Source organism: Aedes aegypti, chromosome 3 (assembly GCF_002204515.2).
Source record: "Aedes aegypti strain LVP_AGWG chromosome 3, AaegL5.0 Primary Assembly, whole genome shotgun sequence".
Taxonomy (NCBI): domain Eukaryota; kingdom Metazoa; phylum Arthropoda; class Insecta; order Diptera; family Culicidae; genus Aedes; species Aedes aegypti.
The window spans coordinates 103,003,308-103,024,811 of NC_035109.1; the positions used below are offsets into that span (position 1 = coordinate 103,003,308).

The 21,504-nt window shown below is 36.0% G+C and overlaps 2 protein-coding genes and 1 non-coding gene across 3 annotated transcripts in view; 1 reads left to right on the forward strand and 2 right to left on the reverse strand.

Annotated features, from left to right (window-relative positions):
• LOC5563613 (general odorant-binding protein 72) lies at positions 1 to 19,149 on the forward strand. Its single transcript, XM_001647873.2, has 4 exons — positions 1 to 146; positions 230 to 397; positions 18,740 to 18,851; positions 18,929 to 19,149. Exons 1-4 carry the CDS (start codon positions 72 to 74, stop codon positions 19,012 to 19,014), a joined length of 441 nt encoding a protein of 146 aa, XP_001647923.1. The 5' UTR covers positions 1 to 71; the 3' UTR covers positions 19,015 to 19,149.
• Trnas-aga lies at positions 608 to 680 on the reverse strand. The gene has a single exon. It is a non-coding gene; the product is annotated as a tRNA-Ser (tRNA).
• Positions 19,123 to 21,504, reverse strand: part of LOC5563622 (general odorant-binding protein 72) — a 14,333-nt gene continuing 11,951 nt past the window's right edge. The window contains exons 4-6 of the mRNA XM_001647872.2: positions 19,646 to 19,734; positions 19,466 to 19,577; positions 19,123 to 19,401 (exon numbers count right to left, since the gene is read on the reverse strand). Coding sequence (XP_001647922.2) covers positions 19,316 to 19,401; positions 19,466 to 19,577; positions 19,646 to 19,734 — 287 coding nt within the window. The 3' untranslated portion in view covers positions 19,123 to 19,315. The remainder of the gene's footprint in view (positions 19,402 to 19,465; positions 19,578 to 19,645; positions 19,735 to 21,504) is intronic.

Sequence of the window (21,504 nt, forward strand, 5' to 3'; positions counted from 1 at the left end):
AAACAAACCCATTAGTGGTGCATATCGATCATTTCAAATTGGATTATCGGTCGTCGCATTCAAGCCCCACAATGGGTTTGCATAAAGTAAAATTACTGTTTCATGTTCTTCTAGCAGTGATGTTATCCTTGCATACAAGCGAAAGTGTAAATATTTGACGAGAACCGTTCCCATTTTACAATCTGTACCAATTACTACTATTCTGTTGTATTATTTATCATCACATCAGAAATCGACCATGGAACAGCTGGCTAAGGCGAGCGAGATGATGCGTGGCGTGTGCGTTGGAAAAACGAAAGCCCCCTTGGATCTGATCGATGGTTTGGGACGAGGAGAATTTGTCGAGAACAAGGATCTCAAATGTTATGCCAACTGCGTGCTGGAGATGATGCAGGCGGTAAGTTTCGATGGGACAATGGTTTGCCCATATACCACGTGGTCCCAGTTTATGGTTTTCCAGATGTTCCGCTTGTAGTGTTTTATTCAAACAAAAATTTTCAAATTCAACATATGTTTTTGACAACTACCGAAAAGCTAAACATTACATATAATTTGCAATTGGATTAGATGGACAAATTGATGTGAAGATTTGCGAAAAAGTTACACGTCTTCTCAGTGAGAATCGAACTCACGACTCCCCGATCTCTAGTTGGGCGCGTTAACCACTACGCCATGAGAGGACTCATGAACGCAGAAGTTAACCTGAATTCGATTTCAGCTCAATAATCACGTGGTCCTCTTTCGCAAAGTGCACCTCTTTCGGAAGAATTAGATGCCCATCCAAACACAACGCTTTCTATATATATCCAATGCCTAGCCCGAGAGCGCATTGTTTTTTAGGTATAGGAATAGCACACTACACTAGCCAGCAACTGCGCTGGCTGAGGTTTCTATTGTGTGGGCTTCCGAATTCTTCCGAAAGAGGTGCACTTTGCGAAAGAGGACCACGTGATTATTGAGCTGAAATCGAATTCAGGTTAACTTCTGCGTTCATGAGTCCTCTCATGGCGTAGTGGTTAACGCGCCCCAACTAGAGATCGGGGAGTCGTGAGTTCGATTCTCACTGAGAAGACGTGTAACTTTTTCGCAAATCTTCACATCAATTTGTCCATCTAATCCAATTGCAAATTATATGTAATGTTTAGCTTTTCGGTAGTTGTTAAACTTCCACTCGGCTGGTTGGCCGTAAACCACGATTCATAATTAAAAACAAGTATTTATCGAGCAACGGACTCATGTTCCGTAACCGGTCGTTTGAGAACGTCGCGACCCATTGGAAGCCCACACAATAGAAACCTCAGCCAGCGCAGTTGCTGGCTAGTGTAGTGTGCTATTCCTATACCTAAAAAACAATGCGCTCTCGGGCTAGGCATTGGATATATATAGAAAGCGTTGTGTTTGGATGGGCATCTAATTCTTCCGAAAGAGGTGCACTTTGCGAAAGAGGACCACGTGATTATTGAGCTGAAATCGAATTCAGGTTAACTTCTGCGTTCATGAGTCCTCTCATGGCGTAGTGGTTAACGCGCCCCAACTAGAGATCGGGGAGTCGTGAGCTCGATTCTCACTGAGAAGACGTGTAACTTTTTCGCAAATCTTCACATCAATTTGTCCATCTAATCCAATTGCAAATTATATGTAATGTTTAGCTTTTCGGTAGTTGTTAAACTTCCACTCGGCTGGTTGGCCGTAAACCACGATTCATAATTAAAAAAAAAAAAAAAAAAAAAAAAAAAAAAAAAAAAAAAAAAAAAAAAAAAAAAAAAAAAAAAAAGGTATTTTTGGATAACTCATTTGCGGATGTAACCTAAGACTGCACAAGCCGTTCTTAGTTTGTATGGGAATTACTGTTACTGATACTGTTCGATACATTCGTCAGCCACAATTTTGCCAGAAATTGTTTTCAAATCGGACGCCTCAGTAATTAGCTACTGATTTTTGTATGAATTGAAAATCTTTAGCTGCTCTGCATGCATCACTGGAGTAAAATACGGTAGCCATGATTTGCGTGTGTTGTCCCGCCCTTCTACTTGTCACATTCTCTATGTAAATCTTATGGATCGCGGGACACAGATGCGTAGAACGGCAGTATCTTTCTCATCAGATTCAGTAATGTTGTCTGTTCAGAATATAAATGGGCACTGTTGAAGAATTTACGATTGGATATAAATAAATTTCGATTTAATGAGACCAACCAATTGGCCGAAAATCAATGATCTATACCATCAAGAAGGAGACATACCTTCTTGAAATAGCCTAATATCCACTTTTATGTAAATCCCATGAAGCCAGGACGATTTTATACAGGGTGTCTACTACTTGGAAAAACCTGGAAGACCTGGATTTATCAGGGAATTTTATTAAACCTGGAATTCTCTGGATTTTCGATAACAATCGAGAAAATTTCTTTGAGGCAGTAAAGAAGAGTCTTCGCCTCAAAACCCCCAGAAATTTTTGGTTGCGCTGCTATTGAAATGCTCCCTTGAGCTGTTCAGTGAGGATCATTTCGGGTATGAAATTTCATCGGCTTCCCAAGACATGATTGAATTTTATGAGTAATATTTGATCGGCAATGAATTCACATATCTTCAAGTATAATTTTTAAAATTATTCGTAATTTTCAAAACTGCAAAACTGATTTTGGGAAAGTTATCTAGAATTCAAACAATTTTCAATATAAAATATCGCAACAATCAATTTATAAATTTATACTGGTAGCAGGTATCTTTTTAGAGACTTGGTCTCTATTTTACTTGCATTATAGTCTCTACTTATGATGAAAGCTCTGAAGTCTTCATTTGTTATCCAAAATGGTCACTAAAGTTTTTTTTTGCTTGTAGTGAATTCTGTTGCAGAATTATAAATTATGCAGACTTACGATACTTAAGATACTTCAGAGACTGTTAAGAGAATTTTCAATTATTTCATCTCAGATTTGATGGAATACTTTCAGGGATTCCTGCAGGGATATCTCCAGAAATTTTTCTATAGACTCCCAGGTAACAATTTGAAGCTGCTTAAACGCTTTTATAACTAATTCAAATCAGCCTTTGTTTGTATAAGAGCAGTTTGAATATTTTTGTTAACTGAACGGGACAATTTTTCGACAGTGGATGTTGATTTGATTAAAGCTTTAAATAACCTTTAATCATTGTCATTGATGCTTGCTGAACAGAAGTGAAAACTGTAGATGGAAAATAGCTTTTTCAACTTGATATTCAGCTTGCTTATACTGCTGAATAAAAGTGTTTAATAAGCTTTTCTTCAAATTACTGTTCAGCTGCCACGGTGTTCAGCCTTGTACACCATTGATCAGTCAATGTTCAGATATTACTCTTACTGTTCAGCTTTGATTGTTACTTGGGCTCCTCTACCAATTCCCCTAGATATTCTTCCTGCGATTTTTCGAAGAACATCTTGGGAAATTTCTCCAGAACTTGCTCCAGAAAATTCTCGAGCACTTCAACGTTACTATCTCCAGTTGCTCAGGGGTTACTTTGAAAAGTTTTGCAAACACTATCTTAGGACTTCCTCCAGATATTTTTCCATTAATCCTTCATAATATGAAGTCTCCTTATCAAACACAATTCACTTGAATAAAACTTTGAAGCTTTGATATTGATGCACTTTGAAATAAACTTCAACATGCATTAAAAAATCTGGAAACTTGAAACACTATTAAAACAAGACGTAGAACAAATTTCGAGTATTTTCTAAATTTGGAATTATTTTGTAAAACCTGGAGAAACCCTGGAAATATCAAAGATTTTCTTTTCCATAGACGAGTAGACTCCCTGTTATACCATTCCGCCAAAAATAAAAATAAATACGAAATAAGTGTATCAAGACTGACGAACTTAATTTGTAAAATTATAACAGAATAACGTTCATTCGACAAATGTTAGACACTTAGAGTTATCTTTGGAATATGTCGCGAAGAACATAGAAAACTACTAAATCAATAATTAGAAGGCCAAAAAACGCTATGCATCAAAACTAGGAGAAGCAGGAATTATCATTTATTCAAAAGTAGCAAACTTCTAAAAAAATCATAACAAAGGTAAAAGTCTTAACAAGTCAGATAAAAAAGCGAAATTTTTAGATTGGGGGCTGTCCATTAATTATGTAAGAAAATTTTGGCGACTTAGCAGTATTTCGTCAAGACCTAAGTAACGCAATAACTAAGGCAGACTAGCGTGTTGGTGACAGAGTTAAAACTTGCTTTTCATTGCTCAGTCGAGGATGGATTATCAACTGGTGAGCTCGTTTCATGCTTCTGTTTATGATGAGTTAAGGTGAAGATGAATCAAAGCCAAAACTCAAATTTTTAAGAGCATGGATCTGGAGAAACAAACATCCGTTTAAGCTGAAAACTTAATCGATCGGTCACTAGTTGGTGGTGACCAATCGATTAGGTTTTCAGCTCAAACAGGTGTTCGGTTCTCCAGATTTGTGCTCTTGAAAATTTGAGGTTTGGCTTCGATTCATCTTCACCTTAAACGTGACGATTCACATTTTTATCGTGACAGTGACGTATCTGTTTAGTAAAGTGCAACATAGGGTGATGTGCTAGTATTTATCGTATTAAGCATTGATCAGTGAGAACTGCAATTTTTTCCAGTATTGCAGTGAATGATGCTGATACAAACCAATGCCAAATAATTCTTTCTCAAAACGGCTATGGCATTGTACAATAAGATTTTGATAAATCTTGATCTCTTTTTGGAAATAATGCAAAGAAAATGCATCGTTTTCATTTCTGTTGCAATCAGTTTCTAGATTCGTCTCACAACTTACGGCTCACTGTGATATATTGAGTGGTCAAAACACAACATATCAACGCTATAATAAAATATTTTACTAGACTACAGGCATCTCCGTCCATTCCTTCAGCATGATGGAATATACTTATTTCCTTAACCTTTGGGCTGTCACGCTGTTGTACTTTTTACAACAGTTGTGATTTATATGCTATGATTTTGTAACAAAGATATCTATCGACACCAAACCAACATGTATTCCTCAAGAATCTTCTTGAGAACAATACTCAAGAGTTTTTGTTTATAGTATGGCTCTTTATAATGCGGTAAAATCAACAAATGTACCTCATTTATTTCTGAATTTGACCGCTAGGTGGCACTAGTGGGCATGGAACTTTTACTTTTATTCTGCAGATATTTCCGGATCCTGACCATTTAGAAGGATGGCATCTTCGGCAAAGTTGTTCAGTAAGTTAAGGACTATCATTGTTCGAGCTAGTTGATTCAAAATTTTGCCACCAGGCGACGCTAGTGGGTATGATGCGGATGCTAAAGGATCCTGACCTTTTAGGAAGATGGCATCTTCGACAAAGTTGATGCGTAGCTCAAGGATCATCATTATTTTAGCTAATCTCAAACTTCAAAGATTAAACAAAGAAAGCATTTGAGCTACTGAACAACTTTGCCGGAGATGCCATCTTTCTAAGTGGTCAAGATTCTGAAATCTGTAAAACAAATGTTTCATGCTCACTAGCGTCACCTGTTGCCAAAATTAAAAATCAACTTACTCGATAATGATAGCCCTTGAGCCACTGAACAACTTTGCCCAAGACACAATCTTTCTAAGTAGTCAGGCTCCTGAGATATTCGCAAAACCAAGCGTGTTGTACAAAGTACAACGAGCGACTTCTCGTGTTACAAAAATTCGCGCGACAACCGAGAGGTTAAAAACAAGTAAGATAAGAATAAGTGATTTTTTTTTAAATTGTCAATAGTTTGTTGCTAATAACCTTATAGATCGTGCTTCGTAAGGCTCAAACGAATTCATTTTTCGCGTCATTGGAGTGGACGTTTTATTCGGCTCCATCCGTTTTGCGGGGTTTAACGCCCAAGTAAAGTTCGGCTCCATCCGTTTGCGATAACTAAAGCAGAAAAGCGTGTTTTTTTTTTTTTTTTTTTTTTTTTTTTTTTTTTTTTTTTTTTTTTTTTTTTTTTTTTTTTTTTTTAATTTATTTATTAGTATCATTCCAAACATTACATTCATTTCTTATATTTAGGTGTTCTGTGTTATATGACAACACTATCATCCTAATTTGATAAAACAAATTTAAGATTTAATTAACATTTTGTTAACAACATATTACATTTCATTTGCCGTAGCAGTTCAGTTTTTTTACAGGTGAGTTGATTTCACCTGCTTATAAGAGAAAAAAAAAACGTTTTTAATATTCTTAACCTAACTTAACCTAAACATATAACGCATTAATCGTGGCAATAGAAGATTGTAACGATTTTTGCCTGAAATTATTAATGATTGTATTTGACATTTGTTCCAATGTTTCAACATTGGATATTCTATGTAACTCATTGGTACTATACCAGGGAGGAAGCCTCAGAATCATTTTCAAAATTTTATTTTGAATTCTCTGCAGAGCTTTCTTCCTGGTATTACAACAGCTAGTCCATATTGGTACAGCATACAACATGGCTGGCCTGAAAATTTGTTTGAATATCAACAGCTTGTTCTTAAGACAAAGTTTTGATTTTATATTAATAAGGGGATAGCGACATTTTACATATTTATTACATTTGGCTTGAATGCCCTCAATGTGATTTTTGAAAGTTAAATTCTTATCTAGTATGAGCCCTAGATACTTGACTTCATCTGACCAATTTATTGGAACCCCTCTCATCGTGACAACATGTCTACTTGAAGGTTTCAAATAAAGAGCTTTTGGTTTATGTGGGAATATTATTAGTTGAGTTTTGGAAGCATTAGGAGAAATCTTCCATTTTTGCAAGTATGAAGAAAAAATATCCAAACTTTTTTGCAATCGACTACAGATGACACGCAGGCTTCGTCCTTTGGCGGAGAGGCCTGTGTCATCCGCAAACAAAGATTTTTGACATCCCTGAGGTAGCTCAGGTAAGTCAGATGTGAAAATATTGTATAATATTGGTCCCAAAATGCTGCCTTGAGGAACACCAGCTCTTACAGGAAGTCTTTCAGATCTGGAGTTCTGATAATTAACCTGAAGTGTACGATTTGACAGATAACTTTGAATTATTCTAACAATGTATGATGGAAAATTAAAGTTTTTTAATTTTACAATCAAACCTTCATGCCAAACACTGTCGAATGCTTTTTCTATGTCTAGAAGAGCAAGACCAGTAGAGTAGCCTTCAGATTTGTTGGAACGGATCAAATTTGTTACACGTAAAAGTTGATGAGTGGTCGAATGTCCATGGCGGAATCCGAACTGTTCATTGGCAAAAATTGAATTTTAGTTGATGTGGGCCATCATTCTGTTCAAAATAACCTTTTCAAAAAGTTTACTGATGGAGGAAAGCAAACTGATTGGACGATAGCTAGAAGCTTCTGCAGGATTTTTGTCTGGTTTTAAAATTGGAACAACCTTAGCATTTTTCCATTTGTCAGGAAAATATGCTAATTGAAAACATTTGTTAAATATATCAACTAAAAATGATAAGCTACTTTCTGGAAGTTTCTTGATGAGGATGTAGAAAATTCCATCATCGCCAGGAGCTTTCATATTTTTGAATTTTTTAATAATAGTTCTCAATTCTTCCAAATCAGTCTCCCAGGCATTTTCGAAAACGTTCTCTTGATTGAGAATATTTTCGAACTCCTGAGTAACTTCATTTTCAATTGGACTAGTAAGTCCTACATTAAAATTGTGCGCACTTTCAAACTGCATAGCAAGTTTTTGAGCTTTTTCGCAATTAGTTAGTAATAATTTGTTTTCCTCTTTCAATGCCGGTATTGGCTTCTGAGGTTTTTTCAAGATTTTCGATAATTTCCAAAAGGGCTTAGAGCCAGGGTCCAATTGAGAAATTTTATTTTCAAAATTTTTGTTTCTTAATTGAGCAAAACGTTTCTTGATTTCTTTCTGCAAATCCTGCCATATAATTTTCATAGCAGGATCGCGAGTGCGTTGAAATTACCTTCTCCTCACGTTTTTAAGACGGATCAAGAGTTTAAGATCATCGTCTATAATCACGGATTCAAATTTTACTTCACATTTTGGAATTGCAATGCTCCGGGCTTCAATAATGGAATTTGTTAAAGTTTCAAGAGCATTGTCAATATCAAGTTTATTTTCTAAAGAAATGTTAACATCAAGATTGGAGTCAACATACGTTTTATATATATTCCAGTCGGCTCGTAAATAATTGAAATTGGAGCTGATAGGATTGAGAATCGCTTCTTGGGATATTTGAAATGTAACAGGGACATGATCAGAATCAAAATCAGCATGAGTAATCAGTTGGCTACAAAGATGACTAGAGTCGGTTAAAACCAAATCAATCGTAGATGGATTTCTAGAAGAGGAAAAACATGTGGGGCTATCAGGGTATTGAATTGAGAAATATCCTGAAGAGCATTCATCAAATAAAATTCTGCCGTAGGAATTGCTTTGAGAATTATTCCATGACCGATGTTTGGCATTAAAGTCACCAATGACAAAAAATTTTGACTTATTGCGAGTCAATTTACGCAAGTCAGTTTGGAGCAAATTAACTTGCTGCCCAGAGCATTGAAAAGGCAAATAGGCAGCTATGAAAGTATAATTACCAAACTGTGTTTCAACAGAAACACCTAAAGTTTCAAAAACTTTAGTTTCAAATGATGAAAACAGTTGATGTTTTATACGCCTATGAATGATGATTGCAACTCCCCCACATGCCCCATCAAGTCGATCATTACGATAAACAAAAAAGTTAGGATCTCTTTTGAGTTTAGATCCATGTTTTAAATACGTTTCGGTAATAACTGCTATATGCACGTTATTAACCGTAAGAAAATTAAACAGCTCATCCTCTTTACCATTCAGAGAACGAGCATTCCAATTTAAAATATTTAAATTATTATTTGGATCCATTAGAAAAACGTAATCCAATAACAATTTGATTTGTAAATTTTACACCTACTTGGACTGCTTCAGTCATAGTGGTGGCTTTGAACATTGCATCAATCATTAGATTCAATTGTTCAGTTAGAAAATTAAAATCAGAGGCAGACATGTCATGTGATTTCCCATTGGAATTTCCGGTAGACGAAGAAGCGGAGTTACCTGTGGCGGTAGGGTTTTTTCCATTTGATTTGAAACAAGTAGAATGGGTACCCATGGAACGAACAGGGGAGGAGTTCGAATTTCCTGCTACGATATCGGCAAAGGATTTACCGTGGGTAGATACATTCGAAATAGAAAGATTCGAACGGCTACCCGACGGATTAAAATTAGTTTGTGAATGAGCATGATTATGATCTTCCTGATGGGTATGATTCATGATCAAGCGATCGTTAACTGAAAAATGAGCATTGTTCGATACTCTACCAGGCAAATTCCGGAAACGACCGTTATCGTAACGGATATTATCTTTCATCTGCCTGGCACTAGCCTCAATGACCTTTTTGCGTAAAGGACAATTCCAAAAATTGGACTTATGGTTAGCCCCGCAATTACAACATATGAATTTGGTGGTATCTTCCTTCACTGGACAGACGTCTTTGGCGAACCTCCGCAAATCATGCATTTAGCACCCATGCGACAATTTTTTGTACCATGACCCCACTTTTGGCACCGACGGCACTGAGTGGGGTTCTGGTAATTTCCTCCAGGTTTCTGGAAATGTTCCCATGTCACACGGACATCAAACAAAAGTTTTGCTTTTTCTAAAGCTTTAATATTATTTAGTTCTTTTTTGTTAAAGTGAACTAAATAAAATTCTTGAGAAAGCCCTTTCCGAACATTGTCAGATTGGGTTCTCTTTTTCATAATGATTACTTGGACTGGGGAAAATCCAAGTACCTAAATCATTTATTCCATTTTTGATCTCTTCAGGTGATTTATAGTCACTTGAGAGACCTTTCAAGACAACTTTGAACAAACGTTCAGTTTTGTCGTCATAAGTAAAAAATTTGTGCTTCTTCTCTTCAAGATGTTTGAGAAGAAGCTCACGATCTTTAAGAGTTTCCGGCAAAACGCGACAGTCTCCTTTCTTTGCGATTTGGAAGGAAACCTTGATTCCCCTAATGGAGTTCAAGATCTCCTGCCTAAATCCCCCAAATTCGGAACAACTGACCACGATAGGTGGCACTCTTTGCTTCCTCACTTGAATCAAAGAGCCTGGGCTAGAGGCTGCTTCGATTTGGTGTTCGGAAAATTTGTCTAGAGCATCGAACTGATTGCTCATTTCGATACAATTATTCATTTCACCCTTGGAAGAAACTTCGCATTCCGGGGAAGCGTCCTTTCTTCCATTCTTGCCACGTGTAGTGACAGTTTTAAAACCCACTTTTTTGGAAGGAAATAGTGAATTCAGAGATTCACCCTTCCTTTTGTTTGTTGTTGATACCATGTTTAATTAATATACGAAAGAAGACGTGACCTTCGAAAGGTTTTTTCCCAAGACGGTGTCCAAGAAGGATTACCACCGCTAGCTTTCGCCAACGGGTCCAACGAAAAATCGAAGGCACGGGTCCAAACAAGGATCGTAAAGGGATCAATAGTAGAAAAAATAGTACTGAAAAGTACTGTTTTAGTAGCACTGAAAAGTACCGTTTTTAATTTTAGCACTGAAAAGTACTGTTTTTGTAGCACTGAAAAGTACTGTTTTATTGCTTTAGGTAGTTTTTAAGAAAACTTCCAAGAGCTGAGAGAATTCGTGTACGCACAGCACGAAGGTACGATGCGCACTGCAGAAAAGCGTGTTGGTAACCGAGTTGAGACTGGCTTCTTTTGGCTCAGTCGAGGATTAATTATCAACTGCTGAGCTCGTTTCATGCTTCTGTTTCTAATGTGTTAAATATGGTGATTCATATTTTGATTAAGACAGGTATCTGTTTAATAAACAGTGAATAGTTACATACTGTTGGCATAATATTTAAATGCAACACGCCATTTCTTCTTTTTTTTGAGTGACCCTCCGCTTCTGGTTTGCCTACACCAAAAAGCTCAATGTTTTGCCCCCTGGTAGTGGACACTCAAGTTTATTTTTGTTATTTTTTTATAATAGTTCAAGACAGAGGCGCGTCCACGTTCGAAACCATGGGTAGGACAAACATTGACAAATATTTTGTGCACAGTGTAGCAAAGAAAAATTTTGGCCCTGGACTAGAAATTTTAAGTATATATATTTAAAAGGCTCAAACGCAAAGCGTGTAAGTGACATTTTGATTCTGAACGATTCGTTCTAACGATATTTTCAGGTGATTTTTTCGCTCAACAGAAAAAGAAACATAATAATTCTTAGAAGACTGTTTTTTTCTGATTCCCATACTACTTGTATAGAATGAAAAATTGCGGAAAAAACTTTTCAATAGATTTTTTTAAAACAAGGGATTTGTCCCTGACCCCCCTTATTGCTTCTAACCCCCTCATTTTCATGCGAGTCGTTACCACAAGACTTAGAATGCTTTTAAAAATAGGAAATTGAAGGAACTAGGAAAACAAAACCTAGAAAGAGCTAAGATTTAAGACGTTGATTCTTCATAGAATCAGAGCAGGCATTTTTCTAAGATCCAAGATTTTTTGTTTTTTTGAAAATTCCTCTTGACAATACGACAAGTATTACTGAATTTGTTTTATAATGATTTTCTATAGGAATTTCATCGATTTTTTTTTATTTTTTTTTTATTTTTTTTATTGTTTTCCATGGAATTTCTCTACGAATTTTCATAGGAAATTTCTCTAAGAATTTTATTCGGGATACCTCAAGAATTCAACATAAATTTTCCCAAGGAGAATTACAGAAATGGAAGCTCTCCAAAGATTATTTCAGTAATAATCTTTGAGGAATTTTTCAAGAAATTCATACACTCACGATTTTATCCAGTGATTCATCCATCGATTTTTCTGGCACATCCTCCAATATTCCCGGCCAAACGTTTTCTATAATTCAATCAATAACTTCCCCAGAGATTCCAAAGGATTTCCTGTAAAATTTGATTTTCAGGATTTATGCAAGATTTCTACTTTAGATTTCTTCAAATTTACTTTCGGCAATTGCTCCAGAGATTACATCTAAGATTTCTACAAAAAATGAATTCTTTGAGATTTTCTCGAGTACCTATATGCTGGTTTGCTGTAGAAAAAAAAAATAACCGATTATCTAGATGCATGAAAAAATTGCTTCAAGAAATGTTTAAGAAGATCTCATTTTTTTGATCGCAGCACGCAGTTTAGAAGAAATGTCATATCAAATGGACCTCCCTGTAGGAAATTACTTGACCCATTCAGTAGAGTGTTTTTCTTGAAAGAAACAGGAAACTAAGCATAAATCTTGAAAGTTTTTTTTTTCTTCCAGGAAATAACTAGAAAATTTTCTGAAAAATAAATACGTGAGGAATTGTTAAAGAAATCCTAGATAAACCTCTTACAAAACTTGTTTAAGTCACCCTTAATGAACAAGGCTCTCTGAAATAACTCTCTGATTAAAAAACGCTCGAATCTCGGAGTTGTATCTTGGGATTTCCTTAAGAAATTTTTTTGAAAAACAGCTCTATAGAAATTTCTTAAGCAATATTTGAAGGAAATTTAGAAAAAAATTGCATGGATTTTTTTTGACAAACTATTCAATAAATGCTTGGTAAAACTGGTTGTTTGAAGAACCCCTCAAGAAATTTTCGTTTTCTGAGAGAAAACGTGAATTAATTCTTGAAGAAATCCACATGAACAGGCGAAGAAACTCTTGCAGTGTTTCTTAAAAATAAAAAAATATCCTAAACCATTATGAATTTCCTAAAAAGTAACAACTGGAGGATTCGGTAAAAGGATTAGTGAAAAAATCCTTAAGAAATTATAGGATAGTTTTGGTAATCAAAGTAATACTTGAGGAAATTACTGGAGGTAGTAGTTTTGGAGTTCTCATGGACTTCCTGGATCAACATCTAAAGGATTTTTTCTAAGCATCCTTTGGAAAATCATTGGAAAAAAATTTGGAGAAATCGGTTGAGAAATTGCTAGAAGTATTTCTGGAGAGATCCCTGTAGGAGACCCTGAAAGTATCCTGAATCAATATGATAATTCCTAAAACTTTTCTTCGGGGAATCTGAGACGAAATTCTTGAAGAGCCTGTTGAACACGTTATAGTCTCCGAAGGTTACTTGGAGCTTGTACAATTTCACATCAGGATTCATTGCAAGCAGAATAAGGAAAAAGAGACTTTAGACCAGAGTTGGGAAAAGTTCTGAGCAAGGATGGAAATCTAGTGATCATGGCAAAATAAATGATGCATCGTGGTTGTTCTTTATCATACGATCATAGCAACAACGATAATCCCTTAGTCGTCAAGCCATCACAACAAACTCCGCTACGCGAAAAATTAATCGCTCGACCTGTGCGTTGACGATCAATTGTTCGCGAATCAAAGTCATAATTTTGGAGGATTTTTCTGATTTCACTCCACGATTTGTGTCCTAGCTTGTCGTTTTTAATCTGAAAGCCAATCATATGGTATGGTATGGGTATGAGAGAAAGATTATCCGTGAATTTTAAATTGATTCGCATTGATCGCAACATGTTACAATATCCGACAAACCCTTTATCCTACGACAAACAGTTCATCGGATGCTCGATATATCTATGATTAGCGCGCGTGGTGAGGTGTTGAAATCATGTTGCAGCAAGAGCGACGGCCCTCTTGGACCATTCATATACCGTGTTGTTTGTCGTTAGAGCTGATTTTTTTCCATCCTTGGTTCTGAGTTCTGAGAGTAACCGGAGCCAGTGAAACTCACGCGTATCGCTGCTGTAGGCAAAATGCCTTGAAAATAGAAAAACACCCGTTGCTAAGGGCAACCCAAAACTACTGTAGAAAAATGTTCTATTTCCCGTTGCATTTCCCGCATTTGCAGCCTTCAATGACACTCCTCATTAAGAAAATTCATGTACCCAACATAGGCTACTTGATGAGATTCACAATTTTGAACTACTGTTTTAGGAGAGCCACGTGATTTTCGCAAAAACTCAAGCCTACTACTATTACCATTCCCAGAACTGCTTTAGACACCATTTTGGTTAAAATAGATAGTTTAGAGACCTTCTATTGAAAATAGAGATTTCTTAGAGACCACATAGAGACTCTTAAAACATTAAAATAGAGACCAAATCTCATAAAAGAAACCTTATATCAGTCCTGCCTTTGGGATTACTCATTGGATCAACTTTTGTAAATGAATGAAAAAAAAAATGAATATCCTTTATTTTTATATCTTTATTAAACAAATTTGACAATCATAGGCCAAACTACTTGCCTTTATAACCAAAGAGGTTGTTCTTATTTCCTCATCTATTTGTAGATAACAAATAGATAAACACCAAAAATTGTGCCAATTTGTGTATATTGTTTTTCTTTGCAAAGAAGTGACATCGCAAAAGTTTTCAGGAGAAACTGAAGATGCTTGACAAATGTTTCATCACGCAGAAACTCCATCAAATGCCTTATCGTGTCTTACGAAGTTGTTTAATTTATTTTTCAACCTTTCTGCTGTCGAATCGTGGGTACCCAGGTGTTTTCGTGCGTAGTACGTGTCCTACCTGTCCTACCCACTTCCCGCGCCACTGGTTCAAGAAGTTTGAATAGTGCGACACTAGAATTGTAGTATTTTCTTTTAAACACTGATAGATAGCTTTTTGAATTGATGTGTATGGGGTCAAGTTAACCGTAGCGGTAAACGAGTAGCTAGTCAGCAAGATCAAGTCAAGGGTCATGGGTTCAAGTCCCACCAACTGAGGATCTTTTCGTAGAGGAAAATTTCTTGAATTTTCAGGGTATAAAGTAGGCCTGTCCAACCTTTTTGAACCGCGAACCAAATCTCAGAAATAATTTTGTGTGGCGGGCTATATTATTAACAGGTACACCAAAATTCGCATGAAATCTATCAAAATTGAGAGATTTTTTTCCTGAGAAATTTAAAACAGATAATTGCTGCTAAGCATCCTGCTATATATTGTAAGCATCTCCTTAGAAATCAAGCGATAATCTTTTAAGATATTTTGTAGAATTAACCATGGAGTTGTTAACCCTTTTTTATTATAATCATACTCAGAATTATTCCGGAATACCACCTAATATTTTTACTAATCCTCCATAGGATTTTGTTAGAATCGTGATACGGAATGTGTCAAAATCCTTACCAAACTTCTGCGAAAAACTTGCTCAGAAACAAATGAGAATTCTGTGCAAAAACTTCAAGAATTGTGCATGGGATTCCTTCAAATTTTGCCTAATATTCATTTTTAAAATCCTACCTAGAAATCTTTGAGAATATTGTCTAGGATTTCAAAAAAAAAAAAAAAACAACTCATAATTCTATTATAAATTCGCCTAAAATTCTGTCAAATCTTATCTAGGATTAAATAACAATCTTGCCCAGAATTTCTCAAATTTCGTATAAAATTAGATAAAAATCCTATGAAGCCTATGGAATCCTGTTAAAGTTTCTGTGAGAATCCTGTCTATGTTATTTGTGTAAGTCATTTTCAGATTTTTTCCGGAATCTTGTATAAAATAAGCCTTTCCGTTTATTTATAACCCTGCCAAGGCCTTGCAAGGATTGTGAGTGAGGCTCTCGGAGTAAAATTATTTTCCAGGATTCTGTGAGAATATTGATTCAGTGAAATTATGTTTAAAAATTTAATTGTTTTTGTTTTTGCTTCATTTATCAAATATTGAAGGAAGTAATGGTATCATAATAGGCAAATTGTTATTCTAATCCTGACAAGATTAATGTTACAAATGGTTTTTATGTATAATTAACCTCAAATCGATTTGAGTTGTGTTTGACCCTTCGACCTTGACACTTGTTCCTGCGGGAACAGGCGATGAGGGCAAGATCAAACATGTCGCGCGTTGTTCTTGTAGTGAAATGAAAAAGCACCACGATCGTTAGTAGTGTTTGATCTATTGATCGCGTCGCTTGCTCCAGCGTGAGCGAGTGATTAATACTTGGTCGGCGTACAATGCGATAATCGAATCATTTCGCGATTCCGATTAGGCGTGATTAAATTATGGATCGCATCACCAACCATTGGTGACTCCCAGATCTTTACCTTATCCCACTAACCCAATATCCTTTCCACGACAACTGTGGAGATACAGAGGTATACTCGGACTCTAGTAACAACGGTCTGTGTCTAACTAATATTCCGTCCCTTCCCCGATGACCGTAAGGGCGTAGCTGGCGCCGTTATTGACTTTTAATATTTGAGCTCTCGATTTGTGCACAATGAAGAATGGTAAGCTAATCCCAAGCCCCATTCATTAATTCCATGTGCAACTTCGATTGTTCGGGTCAATCACGGAGTAGCAACTACGAATTGTATGGTCATCTATGCTTATGCTCATGCTCATAATGAATCTCAAATCGATTTATTTCAAGTCAGATTTATGTTTTGAACAACTTGAGTCGTTATCAAAGCTCTAATCGACAGTGCTTAAAATCTAGCTGTACAAAGTCCAGAAAATTAAGAAATGTGGTATAAAGATTTTGAATAGTTCGAGTGTATAAGAAGATTCTTAAAAATATAAATATTCACTGAGTTAAAATAATACCTTGAAACTAAACTAAAAACTAAAATAATTAGCCATGATATGTTCTAAATCAGTGGTCACCAAAGTGCGGCCCTCGAGAAGGTTTTGTGTGGCCCGCGAACGAATTTTGAATTATCATATAATGTGGCCCACTTGATGTTAGTATAAAGTTGGTTGTAAAAATCATAGCGAATATTTTCTAAAGCCAATTTATTTGAATGTCATCAGTGTCGGGAATTTCAATAACAATTACTGGATAATAGATTGTTTTAATCAAATAGGAAGTGTTGCGAAAACTCAAATTCTCATATCTCACGCTTGAGATTGTTCATGCGTGAATTTCTTCTTCTTCTTCTTATTCTTCTTTCTGACGTTACATCCCCACTGGGACAGAGCCTGCTTCTCAGTGTTCTTATGAGCACTTCCACAGTTATTAACTGAGAGCTTACTATGCCAATGACCATTTTTGCATGCGTATATCGTGTGGCAGGTACGAAGATACTCTATGCCCTGGGATGTCGAGAAAATTTCCAACCCGAAAAGATCCTCGACTGGTGGGATTCACACCCACGACCCTCAGCTTGGTCTTGCTGAATAGCTACGCGTTTACCGCTACGGCTATCTGGGCCCCATGCGTGAATTTATTATTCTCAAGTACTCTTGAATTCAAACAGGAACCTTTTGGCTTCTAAACTTCCTTTTTTGTTTGACAGTCCTCAAAATTTGAAGAAATGTCTCAGTCTTCTAGTAGGGAAGTTCTTATGCATCAGACTTTTTTAGGGCTCTAATTTAAAAAAACTAGACTTTGTTCACATTATATAGAAATTTTCTCTAAGTTGAACAAATCTTTAAAACGTTTTTAAAGCGGGAGGGGAGATAAATACCACGGTGATTAATTCCTCTACCGTCAGCTTCATTTTTTACTGCTAAAAAATATTCAAATCATGATAACTTTTTTGTTTCTCGATATTTTTGCACCATTTTTTCACAAGCTCGCATTTTATTTTATTTTATTTTATTTTATTTTATGAATTGACCAAAAACAAAATGGCCGCCAAATACATTTTATATGGAGAATGTCGGGACAAGGAACATAGGAATTCCCCCAAGGAACATAGGAATATTTTCAAAACTAGATCACCAATCATTAATATCGACACGGATTCTTAAACTAGAAGAGTTTTTAGAGGTCTTGTAAAAAAATGGTGCAAAAAAAACGAGAAACAAAATAAATATTGCGATTTGAATATATTTTTAGTGTCAAAAAATGAAGCTGCCGGTAGAGGGGTTAAAGACTCGGTTCAATTGCGTGAAAAAATGTCTGTGATTCTCATCAATTCTTCTAATACTAAGACCTTCTGTATTTTTATATGGACCGCTTGAAACATAGTTTTCTATACTATTTCGGCCATGATATCCCCCTGGAGAGGGCTTTGCTGAAGGATGAAAAAATCTCGAATTTAATTCTTTCAGACAGATTTTACCAATTTAATTTGGAGCCATTAATACTAATCATGAGACTGAAACACATATTATTTTTATTTCATGTCAAACCCACTTTGAAAAGTCGATAATTTCGAAGAAGAGAAAAAACAGATCAATTATTTTTTTTGGGTTCTGTTAGGAAGTTAAAGTTTTTCAAGTAAAAACAAGTAAAATTACGATTGGAAAATGTATAAAGATAAACTATATAAATAACAACTTAATATAACTTCTTTTTATTTCTATTTTTTTGTTCCTTATTTATTTTTAATAATAAGGTGGGATTTATTCCAAGTTGTTTCGGATAATGAAGAAAATTAATATTTGCAGCAGTCCTACTAAGCTTGCGGCCCGCGCAATGCTTTGAATGCATTGAGATGGCCCGCATAGTCCGTTAGGCTGAGGACCACTGTTCTAAATTTATATTGGTAGAATTGTTAACGGGCCAAATATAAGGAAAAAAATTCAAACCCTTCGCGAACCGCACAAAATGAAGTCGCGGGCGGATGTGGCCGTACGTTGGGCAGCCCTTGTATAAAGTAATTTCGTACCTACCACACGATGTGCACATATAAAACTGTGCAAAGAAAACTCTCAGGCTATAACTGTGGTAGTGCTCATTAAATGTAAATGGAATTGACGTCATTTGTCTCAAATGATCTCCCCACTAGTCAAATTTCGTAGCATCAGTAATTAATATATATTAATTTTCTTTCCAGATGCGTAAGGGTAAGGTGAACGCCGACAGTGCCATCAAACAAGTAGACCTGCTGATCCCACCGGAAATAGGGGAACCTACCAAAAAGGCGTTCGACATGTGTCGAAATTCGGGTAACTTGGAGCATTATATGCCTAAATGATGGCTAAAATATTGAAACTCAATTTTTCCGGTATTCTGTATCTTTCAGCCGATGGCATCAAGAACAATTGTGAAGCTGCGTGGGCACTGGTTAAGTGCCTGCATCAGAAAAATCCCAAGTATTTCTTCGCTTGAATGCTATCCCATATAAGTTTTCTGTGCGGTGGTCCTGTCCACATTTAGTTCGTTCAATAGGTATGCCTATTTACGTTCATATAGAGTACAAATAATTGCAAGCATGAATAAAATAAAATGACTCTTTATTCTAAATATGAATTGGTTTGATTATTTCCATTGTACATAAGGTGCATTTTCTTCTACAAACATTAACACGCATACAGATTTTGCCGAATTAAGCAACACAAATATCACATTTATAGTTCGTTATTCCTGAATCGTTGTCCTTGAAACGTTTGCCATGGTCGATGTATGCAGATCAGGGTAATATGAACTGTGGATTGTTTTCGTAGAAGCAGTTGAGCAACACGAAGGCCGAATCGCATTGATCTTTGATTCCCGAGGCTGTGAAATAATGTTAAGTTTGTTCGACTGTTTGCAAGCGTGAAAAATTTCATAGCACACTTACCAACATCTTTGCAAGCCTCCAATCCTTTACGGAAATCTGGTTTCATGTCGTCCGGAAGTAGTTGATCGATTTGCTTCAACGATTTCTCGTAGCTGATCTTTCCACGTTTTGTCTGAATAATTATGAAAAAGATGGATAATTATAGACTTAAAACTGATACAATCCGTCTAACAAGCATACCACTTGCATCATATCCAGCAGGCAACTGATGTAGCATTTGAAGTTCTTCGTATCGGGGAAGACGCCATTTTTACCGGCTTCTAGGATATCTAAAGAATAAAAAAATGAAATTTACTTCATTCACGACTGATGAGTTGTGAAACAACCAATTATATAGGTTCATAAGATTCTATAAGCGAGCTGCAAATCTGTAAAACTTTTGGGAAGGGCGAGTTTCCGGTCAAGCTTCTCAAGCGCGAATGTGAGCAGCATTATCAATGGATCCAGCACTCAGGGGATGGACCTGGCGTAGTGATTAGAACACACATCTCCCATGCCGAGGACCTGGGATCAAATTCCATCCCCGAGATAGTCACTTATGTTGAAAAAAAAAAAGTAATAGTGACGACTTCCTTTGGAAGGGAAGTAAAGTAAAGATCCAGTACTTCTGAAGATATGAAATAATGAAGAAATACCCACCGGTTGGTTGGATGGCCTTATATTATCAATTTACAAGACAGGTGTGAGCTGAAGTGCATTTATTACAGAGGAATTACACTGCTGAATTCGGACAAAAATGCTGTTTAACAGACTAAGACCGTAAAAGGGGTTCTTCGTCTTCTTGCAGTCTAATTGAAGACAGCGCACATTGGACCGAATCGACAATTCAGCCGGAAAAAAATGTTTTCTCTGTTCTCGTCGATTTTAGACGTTCGATGTCTTCAGAGAAGTTTTTCGTAATTGAGTTTTGCATCTTTTAAGAAAAAAGTTGAATAGGGTGGCCCGAATTTAAGTTAAAATTTTGATACAATCTTTTTTGTTTGATGAAATTTGTGGCTGACACTTCAATACACTTTTGATCTAACTCAACTGAAGTTCAAGACACTTTTGATCTAACTCTTCATTTGAGCTAAGTAAATTGATTTTGAAAGTTTTACCTTAGGATGAACCCAAAAAATCAGTTATTTTGATCTAACTTTTTTATTTTCAGTTCTACGTGAATGTGATCTTCACAAGAATTGCAGAGGAAGTAAAGATACACATTTTTGCTAAACGTCACGAGTTTGTAATTTTTGTGATTTTGAAGTTATGAGCAAATTTAAGTGAAAAACTATGAAATCTTTAGATGCCCATAACTCATGGAGTTGGTTCGATAAAAAATTTCTTTAAGTGGCATAAAAAGGCCATACAATAGGCAATTTTTGCTGCAAAAACTGTGAGAACGTAATTTTTGTAAATTGAGAAAATTCACTCAAAAATACACTTTAAAACTCGAAATTCGCTTGTAACTCACAAAGTTTTCAAGTTAACAGCGTGCTTCAGCAATGTTGTAGAATTTAACTAGATCCTATAGATCCTAGAGTAAAACTACAACAACAACAACAAAACCGTATTTTTACAAAACTTTTATATTTTTCCAACAAAGTGTGGATCAAAAGCTTTCGTTTTATGTAAAAAAAGTTCTTAATTCATCAATTATTTCATATGATAAAAAATAGTTTCTCTCAGTAGTGCTACTATAGGAACAATAGGTTTACTATTGACGCTAGGGAGTTCAAATTTTAGGCAAAACTAATTATTTCGATCATTTTTTCAACAAAATCACACATTCATCTAAGGACCATTGACACACAGAATGGTCCTTAGATGAATAGCTCCTGACCTTCATGTCAAACAATATTTTGAAAAGATTTATAGCATAACGGCCGTAAAAAGCCACTAGTGTGACTATAGGGGACTGTCCACTAAGGGAACACCGACCCTAGTCCGATACGTACACTGCCCATGTTTGCATAGTCGACAACTGTTCAACATTGCACTTAAGAGTGTTATTAAGATCTTGCGTGCAGAGAAATGGCGCTATCATCGCAAATGCTCCT

Excerpts from the sequence above, each read along its gene's own strand:
- LOC5563613 (XM_001647873.2), top strand. The coding sequence starts at position 72 with ATGGGTTTGCATAAAGTAAAATTACTGTTTCATGTTCTTCTAGCAGTG. Across the intron at positions 398-18,739 it reads TGCTGGAGATGATGCAGGCG|ATGCGTAAGGGTAAGGTGAA; the intron begins GTAAGTTTCGAT and ends TTTTCTTTCCAG. Across the intron at positions 18,852-18,928 it reads CGACATGTGTCGAAATTCGG|CCGATGGCATCAAGAACAAT; the intron begins GTAACTTGGAGC and ends TGTATCTTTCAG.